At 46.8% G+C, this 22,778-nt stretch overlaps 1 protein-coding gene across 1 annotated transcript; it reads left to right on the forward strand.

Moving 5' to 3' along the window:
* Positions 1 to 1,061: 1,061 nt before the first annotated feature.
* LOC149348284 (uncharacterized) lies at positions 1,062 to 22,120 on the forward strand. Its single transcript, XM_089541715.1, has 8 exons — positions 1,062 to 1,080; positions 1,204 to 1,377; positions 4,687 to 4,712; positions 7,894 to 8,040; positions 9,657 to 9,673; positions 12,460 to 12,533; positions 13,445 to 13,543; positions 21,984 to 22,120. The coding sequence occupies exons 1-8, from the start codon at positions 1,062 to 1,064 to the stop codon at positions 22,118 to 22,120; spliced, it is 693 nt and encodes a 230-aa protein (XP_089397841.1).
* Positions 22,121 to 22,778: the final 658 nt, after the last annotated feature.

Below are 22,778 nucleotides of genomic sequence, written 5' to 3' on the forward strand. Positions count from 1 at the left end.
CAAGGTGGGTGGGGACTTTAATGTACACTCGCCGTCAAAACTAAATGGAAGGCGACTTTGCCAAGAAAATTTAATTTTCTTTCAGTCTAAAGCATAATGGTCCATGTTTGTTGATGCACAGTGCAATTCACAAAATTACAATTAGGCTGCTCATATGTATTCAAGGTTGCATGAATTGGGGGTCAATGAATAAATTTTTTCGTTAATATTGCCTTAAATTTACTTTTGACGGCACCTGTACATATAGAGACAAACAGGAATTTCTTAGCACTTATGCGGGTGAACTCCCGTTCCTTTCGCTCATAACGCCTTCCACGGCTGTGACAACTTCACGAAATACTTGCCCAGACCTCGTCTTTGAGAACTAGGCATTGGCGGAGCAAGTCGAGCATATAGCCATCTATTTCTCCAACCGCAAAGTTTCCTTCATGGCAATCAAGAAGTGTTAGTGGAGTGTTTCTTGAAGAAGGAAAATGCGTGAAAAATGACAAGTTATCTGTAATTGTGCATACATGTCTTGCTCGAATTCCTTGCACAGTCTATCCAAAAGCGGAAAGAGGTGATGAGGTGCGCTCAAATTTCGCATTATGAAGTAACGTAATCGTTGGCAATTTTTTCTTTATTTTTGTCTTATTAATACTTTTTAGTCTGCACTGAGTTGTACTTTTTTGTTTTTTGTTTTTTAGCTTTTTTGTATCGTTAATGCGAAAATATCTTAATTGTACGCTGTTAATTTTTGTTTTATTTTATGTTTATTGCCTTCATTTTTTCTTGTTCATTTCATTACATATATGCTGCTTATGAACTGTCGCTTATGAACTTTTACATGTTATTATATTTGCCTTGCAACTTATGGCAAACAGTTCGTGCGGAGAACTTCCATCCACAAACTTCCATCCCCAAACTTCCATCCACAAACTTCCGGCCACAAACTCCCGTCTACAACTTCTATCCACGCCACTCATGAGTCAAGAAAGGCTTACGCCTAGTACAGAGGATTTTGAGAACTTTGCGAAAGACTCGTGGGAGAGCCCTTGAATACATTCGTCTTAAACTCGCCCATGACCCTTGCACTGATTGGTCCGTTGCTGTCCTGGGGGATTGAATTTGCCTCATTAGTTTCTTTGCAGTGCTTTGCGTGTGTCCTTTCTTTCGCGTTCATGACGATGACGTCCACTCATGCTTGTTTTTTTTATGGTCCAGAGTGCTGGAGCCCTAATCAAGAAAAGGCAAAGTGCGTTGGCTGGCAGCTGTACGAAGACACTTGTGAAGGAGTGCCCTTTATAGAGTGTAAGCCCGGACAGTGCAAGTGCCACTGCCTGCCTGGGTACTTCCGGCGATGGGACTACCAGTGCGTTAAGTCTCAGAGAGAATGCTGTGAGTACGGAATCACCTGTGTCATAGTTGCTAGACATCATAAGGGTTTTATTAATTTTGCACCTGCGTAAAAGCTACCAGGTGCTCTGAGGAGTTCAAAACTGCCCTAGATTAAAATAGTGCCTCTTAGAATGTCATGTACTCCACCCTTTTTCCACAGTCAGGTGTTATAGGCCTCGATACAGTCGTATGCATAAAATGACGTTCCCTCTGGCAATTCACATGACCGCTGGATCACATGCCTGGTGCATGCATTGGTTTTGCAGTAATAATCATGTTACCGCTTATTCATCAGGGAGCCATCTGGCAAAAAGAAAAACTTTTAAATATTACTATTATCCCAGTCTATACGGTGCATGAACTACTTCACCTCGGTATGCAGCTTCCTCCTTGACAACTGACCGCGCGGCTTGCGTCAGTGCATCTTTTTTTCAGCTGTTATGGGGAAACAGTGGTCGGCTTGTCTCGTAATACCCGAGCAGACTAATTTTCATGCCTGACGACGACGCTGTGATGACGGCCCTCATGACAACATTTTATGCTTTATTTTCCTATACATCTGTATGAAATGAAATGCAGTACACTATAGTTTGAGAGGTTCAGACTTCGACCCGCCGCGGCTGTTCAGTGGACATGTCTTCAGGATGCCCAGGACGAGATCAAGTGATGCCATTGGCAGCGGCCGCTTTTCATTGAATTCAAACGAAAAACGTCCGATTGGATGAGTGACGTCCGTGCACATTTAAAAGACTCCAGAGCCTTGGCCCATGGCTCTAGCTTCCCCTAACTTCTTTCAGTCCTTCCGCATCCGTCCCCCCCCCCCACATGTGTCCGCAGATATTGAGACGGTTGCTGCGCCGTCCTGTTCCCCACAACACATGCTCTTTTTCATTTTTGTAGCGAGAGCTACACTGGCCACAGTTTCGCCGTTTCGCGTACCTCCAACAGGTGCAGTTTTGCGCTTGCGCGAGGAGGCTGCGCCGCCATATAAATGCAGGGTGATAAAGCCGCGGGGTATAGTCGTTGCCATGGAGAAGGAGAGTTCGGCTGCTGCCGAGCTACGCTGGAGACTATAGAATCTCACCTCGCCCGACCCCGAGGTTGCCGCCTCGAAGACTTAGGAGGACGGGGGGGGGGATGGAAGCAAAGCTAAACAAATACACTTAACCGGGAGGAGCAACCAAAGTTAAAGGACAAGGTGTAACCGAGTTAATTCTGTACTATTGCTACGTATATCCTGGCATAGCTGAGCTAAGCCACTGCCAATTTTTTCATGATACAGCATTTAGGCTGTCATAATGCATTTTACTGCTTCTCCGCAACGAAATTCCCTGATTTGTCGATTCCGTGATGACGTTGTCATGGCTACAGTGAGCCAGACTGATCAATCAGAGAGCACCCCGAAATTTGAAATTCCCTACGAAATTGGCTGATTGGTCTAAAGAGGTCACATTACCTTCTGACGTCGTCACAACCTGCCCACCGAGGAAGGTGGCAACCTGCCTACTGGACTGTGAGCAAACTTGCCACCGTTGCCAAATCCAACCCAGTTGCCACATGCCCACTGCTGCGCTGAACATGAGCCTTACGGGAGTTCAGCGACAGCAACCTGGGTCACCCAAGCACCCCCGCTGGCTGTTTAAAACACTAACCGGGAGGGACCGTGTCGTATCGCTGAACCACAGCATTACTGTGCCAGTAGGGGCACGACGACTCCCCGCGATCTTTGAATGCGAAGATTTGAAAGGGTTTTGACGTCATCACCACCGCGTGACCCCCATGGACCAATCTTAGGGCACCACTATGGCTGACAATGTGAGGTCCCCGGAATTTCGAAGTTTGCAAGCCCCCAAAGTTCCCTAAGGACGACCGAAATCTTGCAGGTACGCTCACTCACAAAATGAATTAAGGTGGAATAGTGGATCTATTATTAAAATCCCGTATGATTTCAATGGAAGGCACTCAAAAATTCTGGAAGGTTGACTCATGTGTACCATGTAAGTTAAATGGAACTGGCTCCCAAAGATGTTTTCGTGGGAAAATCGCAAGAACATTAGACACTGATTCTAGAGACCACAGCCTCTTAGACACCATCTAAATGCAGCTGCATTTTCTTTACGAATGTGGTTAATAAGGCCTTAAGTCTTAAGCATCTCTATGTTCCCCTTGGCCTATAGAAGGCAACATGGGGCACATTGGAATACAGAGATTGTGTTCCAAAGTGGCTGGTAAAAACTGTGGACTCCATTTCTTGAATTCTCTTGAATTCTCTCGAGGAGGTAAACTCCGCGAGCGAAGAATCAGCCCCCTACCGTTATGTTCGTGCCTCTGAGGTTTAACAGGGGAACTCGATGACAAGAGCTACAAAAATTTCATTTGCGGGCACATATGCAACAAATAGAATCATTCCCACACAACAGCGACTTATATCCGTTTCATGAAATAACTATTTACTTTCCGTCTCCTATCCACACCCGGTCTTCTTTAACCTACTTCATCCTTGAAACCCAATTCTTCCCACAGATGTGCAGGTTTCGAGGTGGAGGGTTGTGAAGGAAAGAAATCGAATACTGTGGTTGTCAGAAATGCCGGCACACATTTAAGTAATGACGGCCCGAACAGAGGCGAGTCCACGCACTTCAACGACAATGCACGCAGCTTTCGAGGAAAGCAATGGCGCAGTAACTGCATCGCAACTCGATTTTCACCTCCACCTCACTATGAGGGTAGCGGTGAGTGTAGTAGGGGAAGTAGGAGCGTGTGTGTGAGTGTGGTTTTTGGCGCCTTTAACTTACTATCAGGTATAATGTGGCATGGTATGGCACATGCGGTTAGCATCCCGAAGCGACGCATGGGCAGTGGAGGAGCCCATAAGAGAGGGCCGCCGATTATTTTTCACTACTTCGGAATACGTACCCTGCACTGACACCGCACAGCACACCAGTGTTTTAGTATTTCGCCTGCATCAAAAGCGGCCGCCACGGCGCGCATTCGATCCTGCGACTTTCGCAACAGCAGTCGAACGTAGAGACACTGTGGCTGGGTTGTACGCTGAAATGCATCGACGATGTTTTCGGTACACTTGTCATATTTCCTTTTTCTCTCCCTCTAACATTCACAAGTGATAAGAAGACAGCACTAGCAGCAAGGCAGTTTCATGTTATGTCATTTGGTGTTAAAACGTTGCTTACATATGCACAAACAGAGTAAATATGAGATTAGATTGATGAAGAGCTGAGCACAAAGTGTTAATTAATTTTTTTTTCGCCTTTTTTTTCAATCACTTTCTGGTACCAAATATATATAAAGATCCCAGGCAACTGAGACCAGAACAGGTGAGCATTGCATTCTGCGCTTTTTGCTGAAGTTGTTCTCCTAAGAATCTCGTCGTCACTTTTCTGAACTCAAGCCTACATTCACTAAACCTGGGCTGGGTTCATCTACTCTTCGGCCTATTAAGGCCTACTTTCTCATTTTTTTCATGTTTCATGAGCCGAACAATGACATTGTCAAAACATTATTTGACTGAGTGCTACTGTTGTACTCTGGAAACACATGAGCGCGAACACATAAATTCGAGGTAAAATACTCGCGAAAAATAGTTTTTTTTTTGTTCTGCGAGCTTTCTCTTAGAGTGCTGACGAAGAACTGTATTTTTCATGAAAAATATCTCGTTGATTTCGCGTTCGTTCAACTTGGTTACGAACACAAGTTTATTTACTGGGCCAGCCAAGAACCGCAAAGTTAGGCAGTTAACGTGAAGGCAGGCTTTATTTCACGAAAAAATATCACTTGTTCTAACTGCTTCTTCTTTAGGTAATAACGCGGAAGCTCTGGTCTCGATTTATGTGCGAGAGCCCGGTACGCTTCCTCTCGCAGCAACAACGCCGAATAAAGCTAAACGCTGATGCCAGCTTAGCAGCTGTGCACGCGAGTTTCCTCCTGGCGACAACAACGATCGTCGTCGCCTGAGTACCAGTAATTCCCGTCACAATGTCCTCGTCAGCGAGGTTGGCTACAGCGTGAACTTATCTGTCAGCGTTAAGCAAATTCTCTTCTGTCACTTTGGAAATACGGCCCCCGGAAAACAGGGCAAGTCACGAAACGCGTCGTGCATATCTCCCTAGTCGTCAATACGCTTCCGGACAACCGTCTCCTGCCACTGAAGGCCTGCCATACGAAAACATTCGGCCACTCTGTCCTGCTTCACATCTTTCCATGCGGCGGCGATCATCTGATTGGCTTAAAAGAGTGGAACTTTCCGATTGGCTCCCGTGCGGAGATTATTAGGAGACTGAACAAGTCGGCTGCTGTAGCCTTCCTGGCGCTGAGTTCGATATATCCAACGAAAGGCAAAAATGAAGTAGGATATACCACGTGACATTCCTGGACTTACACAAAGTATTTGGAGGGGAATGGTATGTTTGTTCAATATGTCGACTAAATCGATATATCTGTGTTCGAGTTATCAGATTTTGACTGTATTACAATAGTACCTGCTTTGACGAATGGCTTCTTGAATGTGTCCTTTTGAGGGTTGCTTGCTTCATGAGGCCTTCTGGCTTTTCATTTTTGTAGCGAGAGCTACACTACGCCAGCTCTTCGAGCGGTCAACGTGGCACCCCTTGAGCTTCGTGCGGCGTTGTTGGTCACGTGGGTTGGACACGTGGTGCGGAGCAGCTGCTGCTGCCGGCGGCACGGCGCGCCGGCGAAACCAAGCTGCAACAGCTGTGCGCATGCGCCGCGTCGAGTGAGGATAGGGGCGGAGTGGAGAGGGGGAGAGGTGTCGCAGCTGTATAAGTAGGCGGCTCGGACAGGGGAGTATCTGTCGTATCTGTTCTCGCTTCGGCGAGCGCGGCTTCGGCCGCTTATCTGTTTTTTGAGCAGCGTCCGCTCCGGCGGACGCAGTTGTTGCTGCGACGCGTGTCTTGTCTTTCCTTTTTCTCTTTCCTCTGATCTCTTAACTCTCCTCTGTCTGCACGTGGCAGCGGTGGTGGCTCGGCTCGAGCCAGTAAGCAGGCCCGTGCAATTTCCTTTTCATCCTTCTCTCAGTCACAACAACAACAGGGGAGTATCTGTTCTCGCTTCGGCGAGAGCGGCATCGGCCGCGTATCTGTTTTTTCAGCAGCGTCCGCTCCGGCGGACGCAGTTGCTGCAGCGCCGCGCGTCTTTTCTTTCCTTTTTCTCTTTGTTCTGATATTTTACTCTCCTCTATCTGCACGTGGCAGCGGTGGTGGCTCGGCTGGAGCCAATTGGCAGGCCCGTGCAATTTCCTTTTCATCCTTCTCTCAGTCACAACAACAACAGGTGGTGACGAAGCGCGGCTACGGCCGCTTATCTGTTTTTTCAGCCAGTGTCCGCTTCGGCGGACGCGGTTGTTGCTGCGACGGGCGTCTTTTCTTTTCTTTTTGTCTTTCTTCTGATCTTTTTATTCTCTCTATCTGCACGTGGCAGCGGTGGTCGCTCGGCTGGAGCCAGTTGGCAGGCCCGTGCACTTTCCTTTTCATCCTTCTCTCAGTCGCAACAACAACAATGAGCCGCCGGGGCAAAGATGTAGAGCAGAGCAGAGGACGAGCTGAGCCCGGCGGCTCCGAAAGAAGCCAGGGCTCGGCGTTGGAACGAGACCAAGAGGAGACGGCGAGCCGATGAGACGGAGGAAGAGCGTGCGATACGCCTTGATAGGCGGCGTAACAACAACGCGGTTTGGAAGGCACGCCTAGCCGCTGATAGTGAAACCACTCCAGGTCTCGCGTTACTCCAGGTTTAAACAGACTAAACCACAGCCAATTTTTGGAAAGCGCTTCCACACATTAATGATAACAACACGCCGACAAAAGATCGGTTTATGTTAGCTCACTAGCTCTGCAATTACCAGTCAAAGATATCGCCGGATAAATGTTCCCAGTTTGCAGTCTTGAATGGTTCATGATACTTACTTTGCAGCACTGCAAAAATCTAGCTGATTTTTTCTGGAAAACGGCTCTTTACATAATTTATTTCTAACTCATCAAATTTAGGCTGATTCCCAGGAGGCTAAAAAAATAAACCTTTCAACATGGGCCCAAAATGAGAGTGGTATACTTTGAAAAATTTTCCACCACGATCGGATGCAGCGTTAGCCTTTAAAATTTTTCTTTTTCTTTTACAGCAAGGCTAAGGAGGGGGGGGGGTCAGTTTTTCTGGCTGCCCTTACTGCAGCCGTACAATATTTCAGGGAGCTGATACTTAACACAGATTCGAGAAATATGAGGGGAACTGAGGATTGTTGTTTACTGTGACGTTTAGTTATTACTGTGCGCGCATGAACGAAAGGTTCGCCTTTGCACAATTTATAGCATATGCTTGTCAGTGATTTCCGGGTTAAAATGGAGCTGATTCAAAACAAGAGCGGTAGGTCATCGTGAAACCATTTCAGTGCCCTACTTCCTAACGCGGTCTGCGTTGGTCAATCAATTCCTCCTGTTCTCCAAGCAGCAATTTTTTCTGAAATTAAAAACTATTGCTCTTTCTTCGCAGTGGTTTAAAAGCACCGATGACATTTACCAAAAATCGATGTCTGGCTATATGACCAAACAATATCCGTTCAGCTGCTTCAAATCTAAGTATAAACGTGAACATGGCAACACCTTCTACCGAAGTGTGCAGTTCCAAATGTTAAATAAGGTGAGTATCGTCTCAGGTTTTTCCCCAGGTCTGTAGATCACTCTCTCAAAACAAGATGTGAAAATCTACACTAATAAACAAAAGCTGACAACCTAATAAGCTTTTTGAAAATTTTTTGGGACTCCATTCAACGCAGCTAAAATTAAATTTTACTGTTATTCATGGGGCGTCGGAAGGAAGTCAGGAAGACGGCGAATGCTTCAGCGTCTTAGCAGTCCTTAGTTCCTGGCACCGGTAGCCAACTATGCGTTGCCGGGTTAACCTTGCCGACGTGCTTGCATGATCGCGACATTTTCATTTTTCTTAACTAGCATGCCTACAGGTTAGAGAACAACCGCAGAGTGACCCTTTGAAGATCGTTCCCCAGTTCCTAAAAACGACGTAAATCACCTCAACTCCAGGGCAGGAACGTCTTTATAAAACATTTAATCCTTTCTAGACGGCTTTTCTTGCATCGAATTGTGGGCGAAAAAAGGTGTATATTGTCGCGTTACGGCAGTACAGTGGTCAGGAAGACAGCGAAAGGGCTTCTAAATAAGCTGTTTGTTTGGCAGACCTGCGCCTACAAAGAATTGAATGTTACAGCGGCGGCGCAGCAAAACGCGTGCTCGGCGGTCGGCGAATAAAACGGCCGCCGCTCTCGGTCTTGCACAATTTAAAGGTCCTGAGGAACCATTGAGATAAGGGAAGACAGCAACTACAACAATCTGGAACAAAGTGGCAGTAGTTGCGCGTAGCTGATATCATCATCATCATCATCAGCCTGACTACACCCACTGCAGGGCAAAGGCCTCTCCCATGTCTCTCCAATTAACCCGTCCTACGCCAGCCTCGGCGACTGTATTCCCTTAAAGTTCTTAATCTCATCCGCCCACCTAATTTTCTGCCGCCCCCTGCTACGCTTGCCTTCTCTTGGAATCCATTCCGCTACCCTTAAGGACCAGCGGTTATCTGCCTTCGCATTACCTGCCCTGCCCAAGGCCACTTCTTCATAGAAAATAATAAAGCGCGTGCCTGCGGCTTTGAGCGTAAGGAAGCAGCAAAAAGACTTATGGGAACCATCATCATCAGCAGCCTGACTACGCCCACTACAGTGGAAAGGTCTCTCCCAGGTCTCTCTAATTAAGAGCGTACGTTGTTGGGCTAGTCGGCTAGCCGGGCTAGTCTAATTAATTAACCCGGTCCTTTGCCAGTTGTGGCCACCGTATTCCCACAACTTCTTAGTCTAATCAGCCCACCCAATTTTCTGCCGCCCCCTACTACGCTTGCCTTCTCTTGGAATCGCCTCCGTTATGGTTATGGACCAGCGGTTATCTTGCCTTCGCATTACATGCCTTGCCCAAGCGCATTTCTTCCTGCTGATTTCGACCAGGATGTCATGGACACGCGTTTATTCTCTCACCCGTTCCGCCCGCTTCCGGTCTCTTAACGTTACTCCTATCAATTTTCTTTCCATAGCTCGCTGCAATGCCGTTAGGTTAAAATGAACGCTTTTCTTTAGCCTCCACGCTTCCACCCCATAGGTTACTACCGGTATGGCAATGTTGGTTTTTAAAGGTTGCTTCAATGCTTGACCGATACACAGTACTAAATATGAATACGTATTTTCTTTCCAGGGAAAGAAGTTATACAGGTAAGTAGTATGAACGGAGGTCTTACTTGATTCACTTTCAACATTTTCTCGCTTGGTATAAAGACAACAGGTATGTGTTTGGCAAAAGTGAGAGCAGGACGCATCATGTAAAACTCGGCTCCTGACGTACGGTGAGATAAACCCTAAAAGTCAGTAGTCATATGAGGAAACCATTTCAATAGGGCGACATTTAGCCCTAAGATATTGCGTTCATTGTATGATGCTTTTCTGTCTCCGACTGTTCAGCTCCCACATTGGGACCAGCGGCCGCTATGGCTCAGTGGCTATGGCGCTCGGGTGCAGACTCCGAAGACGCGGGTTTGATCCCGGTCGCGGTGGACGAATTTCTATCGAGGCGAAATTCTAGGAGCTCGAGTACTGCGCGATGTCAGTGTACGTTAAAGAACATCAGATGGTCGAACAAAACCATGTAAAAATGATCAAAAACACGAAGTTTAGTTCCCACATACGGACGACTAGGGCACGATTATACGTCATCTCCGGCGTCAGATTAGCAGTCACCTGACGATGCTGATCCAGGGCGGGCAGTCGAAGTCAGTGTGGTGTTTTCGCATCTCTACTAAATCGGCACTTTTCTGGAGTCTGCGTTTTTTTCTTCCAAGGTAGTAATTGGAGTCGTATCTAGCTAATAACTTGTAACTGGGCTGAAGCTTCTTCAAAGCTATCAGGCGGTGCCCTCGAAATCACGAATCCGCCTAAATCAGCATCCGGTTTTGTAGAAACCTATCAGTATAATACTGTTTTCTAAGTCCTCTTTTTTTTTCTAATTCGCTCAGAACGCATGTTATTCTTGCTACACAAAGAACAGTGTGTAACATAAACAGCTGGCATAATACTTCCTTTACATTCACATGCTGCCAGCTGAGCAGCTGTGCCGATAATCCTTGGCGACTAAGCCTTTTACGGGCATAAACAAATAAAGTATTGATCGATCAACAGCTAGGGATTTCATATTAAGGACTAACACAGTGAAGGAAACACGCTGGAACTTTCGGAATACAGGCTCTTTGATTTACTTTTTAACGCTAAAGCATTTCTTGTCTCATGAGTGGCCTGCACTGGACTTGTCGCCAAAGCGTGTCGGCAAAGCGTGTCGGCAAAGTGAGTCCGCACGAAAAGGACCATTCGAAAAAGAAATTACCCGGCGGTTCGTACCCAGGCCCTCTGTGTGCCAGGCGGGCAAGCAACGCCTGCGCCACAAGTTTTTTCTTCTTTTTCCGACATGGTACTTACTGCACAACTTTATATACGTCCAGAAAGCGTATACAGGGTGTCCACGCTAACTTTAGCCAAGGGTTAAAAAATAAAATATTTGAGGTAGGCCAGGGAAACCACTTACATACATCTACCAACAGGTTTGCGCATCATAGGCATTTTTTGTTTTGCAATTGATTAATTAACAATGAAGATAATTTTTCTAAATTGGTAAATATTGACTTTAGGCAGAAAATGTGAATAGAAAAGTTGGAGACCACCTTCAGAAACCCGCATTCCATTTGTTTGCGGTCTAGAAAACCTCATCTGTATCTCTTTTCCGAGCTCCAAAGAAAGCCCGCGAAATACAAAAAAAAAATCACGTGACGAACGCATTCGCGCGCCACGATTGTGCTGCTCTCAACCGTGGCTTGAGTGAACGAAATCAGCTGCTGGCAAGGCGCGACGACCTCAGTGCGCCGGCAGGCCGATATGTCAACGGTGGTTGCGGCCCCCGCGCGAGCCAGACTGCAAGCGTGACGGTGCAAGTTGCAAGCTATGACATGGATGGCCGAAGGTGACAAACAAATTCGACCAGTTTTATTCGCAACTGAGAGGCAAAAAGATAAGTAAAATACTTGCCTATCTTCTTTTGCTGCTCAGTGGCGAATAAAACTGGTCGCATTTGTGTTCGTCACCTTTGGCCATTTCATAGTTCACAACTTGCACCGTCATGCTTGTAGACTGGCTAGCGCGGGCGCCGCAACCACCATTGACATATCGGCCTGCCGGCGAATTGAGGTCGTCGCGCCTTGACAGCAGCCGATTTCGTTCACTCAAGCCACGGTTGAGAGCAGCACAATCGTGGCGCGCGAATGCGTTCGTCACGTGATTTTTTTTTGCATTTCGCGGGCTTTCTTTGGAGCTCGGAAAAGAGGTACAGATGAGGTTTTCTAGACCGCAAACAAATGGAATGCGGGTTTCTGAAGGTGGTCTCCAACTTTTCAATTCGCATTTTCTGCCTAAAGTCAATATTTACGAATTTAGAAAAATTATCTTAATTGCTAATTAAAAAATTGCAAAACAAAAATTGCCTATGATGCGCAAACCTGTTAGTAGACGTATGTAAGTGGTTTCCCTGGCCTACCTCAAATATTTTATTTTTTAACCCTTGGCTAAAGTTAGCGTGGACACCCTGTATATTCAGGCCGTTTACAAAGCACGCAGCTAGTGACTAAACTGCACTGACTTGACAAAAAACAAAGCAGCTAAAAGGGCGGCAAAGGTAGACACCGCATGAACAGAGGAAACCAGTACGGTAGAAAGTCCGTTACACGTAAATGTATATTTTTTTAGGCACGTTGGTTCAAGGTTCGAAGGAACTGCTTATCATAGCAGTGAATGATGCTGTTCTTTTCCATGTCCAACAGCATACATCCTTACTGATGTCACATCCAATTAAGATCTTTCCTAACGAGCCTCATCGGGTCAATATAAAAATTTGCAACGAGATATTTTGCTGGCAGGCACGTGCTTGAAAAGCGTACAATGTGTGTAAAATTACCTTGCAGATCATACGATCTTGAAATCACACTGAGTTACTCACGAAAGCGAGATGAAGCATACATTCACGTAAAGGCTGAAGGTAAGTATTTTCTCCTTCTTGAAATGATTCCCTATCCTCCGATATCAAAAGAAAATGCAGCTATGTATTTAGTGGTTGGATACGGTGGCCTAATTTTCTGCCGTCGTCCATTATAACACCATTGCATGACATAGGCCGGTACACACTACCCATGCAACACAATTAATTGGCCCAATATTAGTAACGTTTTGGCAAACGCCGGTCCAGCAAAGACCCAGAGTGAAACAATGCATTTGCAATATTGGATGGATTGCCTGTGCTGCTTGGGTACATCAAGGGCAAAGAAGGTTCGCTGGGCCAGTACTCCGAACAATTGGGTAGACCGACGAAACGCATGCCATTAGAAAGGAGTTGATCAATACTTCAGCGATATGCTTTCATTTCTCATGGCACGATGAATGGATGAAGTCTTTTTTTTTTACGGCAAGCAATAGGAACGATAAGCAATTGTGGTTACACTGCACTTAATAGGGAGGGTATGGTAAGAGCGGATGAATGTAACAGGGTTCGTCTACGGCGGCGATGTCGAAACGCGTCGCCCGAGGAGAGGAGCTCATGGAACGGCTGGCTAAACCGAACTTAACCGCGGGGAGGTAGGGCCCAAGCTATGCATTCATACTGCTGAACAGCGCAAAAAAGGTGGGACAACAACAAGACAAGCGCTGACTATCAGCTTTTTCCGCCTTTTTTGCGCTGTTCACCAGTATGAATGCATACGAACTCGCCCAGATCTCAGCCCAAGCTATGGTAGTATGACCGTGTGATCAAGTGATTATGATCATTGGGTACCTGACCTTTATCTTTGACCTTCACCTTGACATTTGGTTTGACACAGTGGAGACCATGCTTAACACAGCAGTCGCTCGTATAACTAGGTTCAAGCCAGTTTGAACCGCTGCCATTTTTTACAGGTGGTGGAAAGCGGCCACCAGATTATAAGCCAGTGTACTACATCCTGTACGCTAGCGAAAACTGTATTCTAATCGGCGATAAATACCCTGGACGAAAAGGTAAGTTACTCCATCGGTCATTTAACGCCGGTAATTGTAGTATTTTGAATACTTTTAAGTGCTCGTCGTACGCATGGTCGAAAATGTAGTGGAAGACCGCAAGGCAACCTTCAAATGATAAGATCATTGATTATCTGGATAATCCTGTCGTCTTAACTCGCCAAATAATGAACAGTCTTTCTTGGAAATATTGTACAGTTTTTTGTTTCTTTTTTTGCGTGCACGAGCCAAAGAAGGACGGAAGGAAACCGCAACTGGAGTGCAAATTTGCACAATTCATAACGGTCACAGGAAAGGGGTTGTTGTCTGCCAAAAGGGAGGATATTAGACGCAAGGGTAGTAAGTTAGGTCAGAGTATAGTTTTTTTCTTTTACACGGCGCTTAGGGTAGGAAAGAATAAAGAAAAGATGAAAAAAGGAATGAATCTCATGGATGTGCAGCGGCGAATGAACATGAAAAATTCACAAGGACACCTAATTTATTATGCCGGGTGTTTCACTTACGATTTTACACAATTTTTTTTAACTGGTTTTTTGAGTTTCAAGAGCGCGTTTTGTTTCGGCATAGCATTGCCAGGTGTCTAAGGATACAGCTATGGCGTGCTAACTAGCAGGCTGGTTAAATATTTTGAACAGCTAACTTTTAAATACTGCTGTTAGGCTCCTTAATTACTGAAAGCGTGTAGCCCATGGTAAGTAATATCCATATCACTTCTTGGAACTTAGATAACATAGTTACCCTCGGCGCTGTGGCCCAACAAGTTTTGACAACAAGGTGCCAAAATACATGCGCTTTCGATAAGCTTGCACGCAAAAGCTACATCTCCACTGCACGTAACTTGGCGAAAAGGCCCAGATTTGTTGGTACACCGCGCAGAGGGTAACAGCATTTTCAATCTTCTAAAAACTGTAATGAATATTAATTACGGTGGGCTACACGCCTCTCAGTAATTAAGAGCCTAACAGATCGCTCTCTATTAAATATTAGTTAATCAGCGAGCTCGTTAGCACATGCTGGCTCTATTCTATGTAATACACCGTGGACAAGGGTATGCCAAAAAAAAACCGCTCCTATAACTCAAAAATTGGCGGTGGCTTAGCTTGGTTAAGCCTGGTAATTGCAGCAATACTTGGTTCTGCTATTGTACCGCTTGTGGTGATGCTCTGGTTATGATTTTGCTAGTATGGCTCGCGGCCGTGGCTATGCGCCGCGCAAGGCAACGGCGTGAGATGGGGCCCCGTTTTTACACAGATGGTATGACGTCACATAGCACGCAGCGCCCCTGGTGAGAGGAGCGGGAGTCAGGCCGTGGCTATGCGCCGCGCAAGGCGACGGTGTGAGATGGGGCCCCCTTTTTACACAGATGGTATGACGTCACATAGCGCGCAGCGCCCCTGGTGAGAGGAGCGAGAGTCAGGCCGTGGCTATGCGCCGCGCAAGGCGACGGCGTGAGATGGGGCCCCGTTTTTAAGCAGATGGTATGACGTCACATAGCGCGCAGCGCCCCTGATGAGAGGAGCGGGAGTCAGGCCGTGGCTATGCGCCGCGCAAGGCGACGGCGTGAGATGGGGCCCCGTTTTAACATAGATGGTATGACGTCACGCAGCGAGGTCACGCGAAAGTTCAAGCGTGGCTATGCGGCCGCGGCACGGCACGGGCTGAGGTGGTAGCGAAAGTAGTATTGCTTCGCAATAAAAAGCCTATTTTCAAGAACCGTGTAATGTATTTAGGCCCGTACACACTTGCACCAAAAATCTCGCGAGAGAAGGGATTCGGGTGCTTTTGACACCGACCAGGGCAGAACGCGGCGACGCCGATCGGTCCAGGCCTATTTACGCCGCCGGAAAAATTCCGCGGCCACGAAAACAGCGGCGCCCTTCGAAGCAGGACCCCTCGCTTCGCACACTGAATTCTTCGTTGTTGCTGCATTTTTCAGTAAGTTCACTGGCCGTAAATGGGGCACCGCTCTTTCATTTCATCTCACTTCGCCTATAAGAAAACGTATAAGTGATAAATTTGCATTTTTTTTTGAAGTTCAGAGCGACGATTCTGCCGCTTCCAGGCTTAACAGAAGAGTCTGTTTGTTGACAGCAATGGTTCCCGTCCTGACAACCAGATGGCGCCACTAGGCTCAGTTTATAGTTGAGAGTCTGCTAGCATACTTTGTACAAAAAGGTTGGAATTGGCCTGCATTTAGTGTATCTAAACATGCATACGCTTATGGTACGTAGACAGCGTAAATTTATGCACTTTTCTCGCTATATCTGTGTACGCCACTTGCGGCGACGTGGTGCGGAAAAGCGAGAAACAGCAGCGGCGCCCCTGTTCCGCCTCGCCCGGGTGTCAACAGATGAGAACAGGTCCTAATTTGTTTCTGCCAAGTGAATACACTTCGTTTTCCGGTTTTTTTGACAAGTGTGAACGCGTCATAAGGCGAAACACCCTGTATGTAGGCAAGATACCATTAGTAAATGCTGATGCCTTTACAGGAAGTGATGTCATTTCCCGTCTGGTGACGTTTTTATTAGAGCCAATGGAAATGCTCCCGTCTAGTGACGTCACATCCCTCCAGCCGAGAGGCGAAATTTATGACCGACGGCGCATTCTGGCCCCATGGGGCCTCTAATGCTATGAAGTTTAAAGCGACATTTTATGAAAACCCAGAACAACACTTCCAGAAGCAAGCTGATAAATCGTAACATATCACAGCGCACAGGCTTTAGGTTCTAGTACACCTCAAACAGGAATTAAGCTTTCGTTTACTAGGTAACAGCTCTCTTTAGCTTTTTCTGTTCAAACTTAAGGGCGTGCAGATTGCTTACGACCTTCCTTCAATTTGTGTTATGTGCTAAGGTACCGTGACGCTTGTGCGGAAAAAAAATGGCCTGGCTTTGCTTAATGTTAAGCCTAGGATGCGAAGCATAGTTTTGCGGTCTGGCGAGCCGCCCTCTCCGTGGCCAACATCTCGCTGCTCAACTGACTCAACGAGTGCGTCGCCTTTTGCTGGACGTCAGTATCTCCTAGCGGTAGGAGCGGGAGTTAGGCCGCCGGCGGAGGCTACGCGTCCGCAAGCGAGCGCACGAGGCCCCAGCTTTCACAGCTGTTGTGAAGTCATATCACGTGGTGCGCCGATGAAGGTCAAGTGGTAGCTACGCGGCCGTGCGCGGCGCAGCAAGGAAGAGCTCGGTTGTGCGGCTAATATGCTTCGCATAAAAAATTGGCTGATTTGAATGGCCGCACACAATCTGTGGCTCACTGCCTGCAGTGGTACTTCGAGCTACGCAGTTCACGGAGAAGATCTTACGCTGTATTAAAATGCCTTAGTTAGGCTAGTTAAATGCTCTCGTAGCTCTGTGACGTAATGTCCGCGGACCGCTATGAATCGCTTTTTCAGACGTTCCTCGGCTTTCCACAGTTACGGATTTAATGAGGAAAAAAGGCTGTTCCAGGACGTAACCGAAGTAGTACAGCCTCCCTGATTTTTAATAATATAGCGCGTGCGTCGACCGAACTGCTGGTCAGTGCCTTATAACGGCGATAAGCGTGCAGCTAGGTGAGAGTTCGCGCATGCCCACGAAGGCAGTGCTTCGTCTGCTACGCTGTTCCCAGCACGAGGACACACGCCCTGCCACAATATCAGTTCGCAAGATCCCGCCAAGTCGTAGAGCGCATGCGCGTTATTAATATGTGAGACTGCATGAGACGTGATTTTTTTCTCTCTTTTTTTGCCTACTACGGGAAAGCAGCCTGGCGATGCAAAGTTATGATAAGAAAAAATAAAACGAAAGAAATATAGCAGCACATTGAAGCCATTGCCTTGATTGCGATAAAAAAGGTTCCAACCAGCTCTTTAATCAGCCTTGCAGTGTCTCGACGGTATAAAAAGGAATCGCTGCATTCAAACGTGCCCTTCCGCGGAGAGTGCCTCCTTGCGAGTTATCATTTTTCGGTTTTTGTGGCTCTGGACCAAGGCCCGCTTATGCTGTCTTTCTTTTTGTCTCAATTCACTATAGTTTACTCGCTCCCTCCTGAACTACTTGATGAGCAAAGACACGGAGCCACGAATGTTTGTTTGTTTCTTTATTGGGATTTAACGTCCCAAAACGACAGAGGTTTTGAGAGACGCCGTAGTGAAGGGCTCCGGAAATTTCGTCCACCTGGGGTTCTTTAACGTGCACTGACATCGCACAGCACACGGGCCTCTAGAATTTCACCTCCATCGAAATGCAGCCGCCGCGGCCGGGATCGAACCCGCCCGCGTCTTTCGGGTCAGCAGGCAAGCGCCGTAACCACTGAGCCACCACGGCCGGGCCGGAGAAACGAATGGTTGCGCTTTCCTTTTTTTTTTTGCAAGAAGGTTGCCGCTTCCTGTATGCGTCACCTGAACTGGAAATGGTGGTCGCGAGGTTAGGAGCGATGAATGCATCAAGAAGCATGGGGTGTATAAGCACGTTTTCTTTTTTTTTTTGAGGAGAGGAGGCGGTAGTAAGGCATAGCTGCATGTATCCGCGGAAGTTGAACACTTCTGTGTATTTTCCCCAAATAACCTTTATTTCCTCGGTGCATTTTAGAACTGAAACAGGGCCTTGACTCAAGGCTCTCACACATCAGACTTAGAAGTTAATAACGCTGAAATTCTCCTCCGGACTGAGCAACACCCGCGATGTGCCCCGGCAGGGAGTCGAAGAGTGCGGGTACAAGGTCCACGTCATCCTTGAGGGCATCCCATGCACTCTTCACGGCTTCCCGCAAGTCGTATGGCGGTGAATCGTGCAGACTCATTTTTGACAAGTTGGACTTGGGGATACCCCAAACATTTTCAATTATATTGAGGTCCGCTACCTGGGGAGGCCAAGACAACGTCTGATGCCTATTTCCAGATGTTCCGTCACGGCGCGTGCAGCATGCACCGGTGACAGGTTATGCTGCAGGTAGAAGCAACTGTCCGTGAAAAGGCCGTCCAGAAGATGGGGAAGAAGCTCCTCATAAATAAATTCCAGGTATGCTTCAGCACAGAAGCGGCCGATATACGACGGAGTGGGCCAAGGCCGGCTTTTGTTATTACACACCAAATGTTTACGCTCGTCCTGCCATTAGACTTGCCCTTCTGAACATAGTGTGGATCAAACCTGCAACAGTGGAAGAAAATTTTATAAACAACATATATTGTGTGAATGACTGCTAGACAATATTAAACGACACCTAAAGAAAATATTACAGCGACAATACACCCCATCTTCACATGGAAGTATAATCCATCCACAATCTCAGCAAACAACTTTCAAATTTAACCAAGTATAAGTAATTCGATTTAGGAACCATTTTACCCGTCTTTGCTGCATCATCTCTTTCTTGAACAGTGACAGCTATCATTGATAATCACATGCCACCCCGTGAAGCAAATGCCATACACTTTCGTAGATGTAAGCCAAACACAGACAAATCGAAAAAAAAAATGAACAATGATAAATTACTAACATCATGACGTCTGGCTGGTAACCTTTCTGTTGCTGGTTCCATTTTGTGCTAACCGCGGACTCGTCTGTGAAGACAACATTTTCCCAGTCCTCCATGGTCCATTCAAAATGATCGCGTGCAAACTGTGGCCTTTCCTCCTTGTTAGTCGCCGAACGCTGCGGCTTCTGGGCCGCAACTCGATTGCGAAGACCTGCTTCTCGAAGTCGGGCACGCACCAAATTGTCACTCACGTCCACTCCAGCAACCTGCTTCAATTAATTAGCCAGCAGTCATGAACGGTGCTACACACGCCGCAGCAACAATGGAATGGTCCTCTTCTTCGGTTGTCTTGCGCTTGAAATGTCGAGGAGCGTCACAAATGCGCCTTTCGTGGCGATAAGCATGAACTATTCTGCTTACGCGGTAGCCTGAGTGGCGCCAACGCACTTAGCAATTTCATTCCGAGACTTGCCGCTAAGCGACATTGCGATGAGGCGGTGGCGTCGTTCCAGTGGCACGCGTAGAGGCATTCTCCACCGATGAGGGCTTTTGAAAGCTGCGATGCCTTTTTATACCGTCGAGACACTGCAAGGCTGAGCGAAGAGCTAGTTGGAACCCCGTTTATCGCGATCCAGGCAATGGTTTCAATGGGCTGCTATATTTATTTCCTTTTATTTTTTCTTATCATAACTTTGCATCGCCAGGCTGGCCTCCCGTAATAGGCAAAAAAAAAGAGATAGAAAGAAATGACGTCTCATGGTTTGGTTTGGTTTATGGGGTTTAACGTCCCAAAGCGACTCAGGCTATGAGAGACGCCGTAGTGGAGGGCTCCGGCAACTTCGACCACCAGGGGTTCTTTAACGTGCACTGACATCGCACACTACACGGGCCTCTAGAATTTCTCCTCCAAAGAACTTCAACCACCGCGGCGGGATCGAACCCTCGTCTTTCGGGTCAGCAGCCGAGCACCATAACCGCTGAGCCACCGCGTAGGCACGTTAAACATATTAGTCATGCGCATGCGCTCTACGACTTGGCGGGATCTTGCGAACTGATATTGTGGCAGGGCGTGTGTAATCGTGCCGGGAACAGCGTAGCAGACGACGCTCGGCCTTCGTGCGCATGCGCAAACTCTCGCCTTGTTGCACGCGTATCGCCGTTACAAGGCACTGACCAGTAGTTCGTTCGACGCTTGCGCTATATTATTAAAAATCAAGGCGGCTGTGCAAATAAATAAAAAAAACTCCGTGGAACGCTGAGTTTGCTTCTATACAAATGAGTTGTCGCTGGAGATTAGTGAGCGTTTCCCGCGCTTTATCTTTGATGTTCTTATTTTGCTATTCTCATTTTTGCGGTGCGCCCGTAGGACAGCATGCACACTACCGAGGCTACTTTTCTTGTTTGTCTGTTGATTTTCATTTTTCACCACTCAATCCTTCCCAACTCACCTGGATATCAAGATAACCTGACCTGCTCCCTACATTGTCATTCATGCAGTATCGCTGTGAGTAGGCAGTTATACAATGTCTACCGTATAGAGATATCGCTACTATTTATTGTTATCAAAGTCGGTCACTTGTTTAGGGGAATCCCCCAAGGTGGAGTAGATTTGTAATAAGGAAGTAATTACTTAGTGACATCCACCCAAGCGCAGCCATGCGGCTACAAAGGAAAGCTATACAGCTTTCTCAGAAACTTCGCAGTTAAAGAAAAATTCGTCCTGGTCCGGAGTTCGAACCCGGAACCACCGCTTCACCGGAGCACTCGCTCTACCAAGAAGTGACTTATCAAAGTCACTTCTGGTCGGGATTTTCATCGGGTTGGGGAGTGCATACATCGGAGTAGGTCGGATAAGATAAGACAATATCAGACGAAATCTGCAATGCACATCATCTTTAGAAATGTAATAAGGAGCCACTGCGAAGCAAAATATTTAGTGTCGGAAGTAGGATATATGTCATGTACTTCCAAAAAGGTGGCCGCGGTAATAGAGCACACCGTAACCAATATGCGGCTGTAGGCGCGGGCCTGACTTTTGTGAAATAAAAAAATAAAGTTCGAGCGCCGAACGAATTCATGAAAACTTGCAGGGGTTTACCTATCGTGAAACTTAATGGCAGAAAAGGAAAAATAAGTTAAAACAAAAAAAAATACCTTGCGCAGAATTTTCGGCACCAGTTGTTTTCACTACCGGTACCTAGCAATACTAACTAGCCGGACTCTTCTCGCAGGCACTTTCAAGTCAGGCACGACTTGCCTTTTCTAGTATTGTCGTGATGACTGTGCATTTCCAAATGAGCACACATTTCCATTCCTCAAGAACGCCTGCACGGAATCTCATGGCCTGAGGTCTTTTGCTTGCAACCTTCAAAGTCCTATGAAAGGGCCGTGAGGCTTCAGTAAGCAGCCAAATCTGCTAAAAGACAGCAGCGGTGGCCTATTGGTTTGGCCATCCGCCTCAGATGCGGGAGGTGAGCGTTCGCATCACCAGTGCCGCCGGGTACCCACAGGTGATAAATGGCTACAAGCTTCCCCAGGCTTGGCGCTCGGCTTATTCAGAGTGAAATGCTTCGGAAATGGGTCTTTGATCCCACCTTGAGCAAACGAAAAAACCTTGTGCCATGGCGCTCTTTGGCCCCAGAAGCCCTAGCACCATAAAAATCTATCATCATCATCATCATCATCAAACATGCCTCAAGCTGAGCCCAAGTTTTGTAAAAAAAAAGGAACCCTATCGAAAGCATCCCACGTGGACTAGTATGTTTAATGCACACAAAGCTTTGAGTACTGGCAATCCAGTTAACCTACGCACGGCGGCAGTCGAGCTTACGGCGAATGGTCGGATTTGACGGGCAAAACAACTCTGGCGATGTGCATGATTCTCCTTTACATCATCGACATCATGAGCCTGACTACGCCAACTGCAGGGCAAAGGCCTCTCCCATATCTCCCCAATTAACCTTGTCCTCCTCCTTCTTTACAGAGAAAACAAATTGTACATTATGGACTACACTCAGCCGCATGAAAAACCTTCACTGGTCCTGCGAATACATGTTCGAGCTGAACTGCGTACAGCCGAATATTACTGTGAGAAAAGTCACTGATTGTTGGACATTATAAGAATGCCGTTTTTAAATGATCACGACAATAAAAAAAGTGTACCAGAGCAATTTGTTTGCCCTCAGAACTGGAGCACAGATTGTGTTGTGCACTAGGTTCCAAAACGCATACGCCACAAAAATGCTGTGCGATTGCAAAACTATTGAAAAGGTGCGGCTACAGGAATCCTCTCCTTTGGAGCCTCTAGCGCACGGAACCGGTGCCCATGGTTATAAGAAGTTGATATTAATGCACTGAAATTATGGTATATATCAATACTGTCAAATTACAAAATCTTCAGAAAGCAGTCTCAAAGCCAGCTAGCAACAAAAAACACGCAGGCATAAAAACAGTAGAATGGAGGAAAGGTTATGAAGTCACCAAGAGGTCACCAAGAGACACTTCGGTTTTGAAGTATTTCTGGCCATACATATCTTCAAGATGAAAACAGACCTTGAAAACAACAGGTTCACAATTTCGGCAAATCAAACTTGTCTTCTGCAGTTTTCCGCAGTTCAGTAAGAAAGAACACATCTTTGCGTTGTTGGTCCTATTGCCGCACTATGAGGTGTCATAGTGAGAGAGGACAAATGAATTCGCTTCTTCAATGTTAGCGGTACGTTATTTCGGAACATCATTGCGTCCGTGCAAATGATAAAATAATGCTCAGTTATTTCTA

The sequence above is a fragment of the Amblyomma mixtum genome, chromosome 4, assembly GCF_055824585.1.
Source record: "Amblyomma mixtum isolate Tamu chromosome 4, ASM5582458v1, whole genome shotgun sequence".
In the NCBI taxonomy this organism is placed as follows: Eukaryota; Metazoa; Arthropoda; class Arachnida; order Ixodida; family Ixodidae; genus Amblyomma; species Amblyomma mixtum.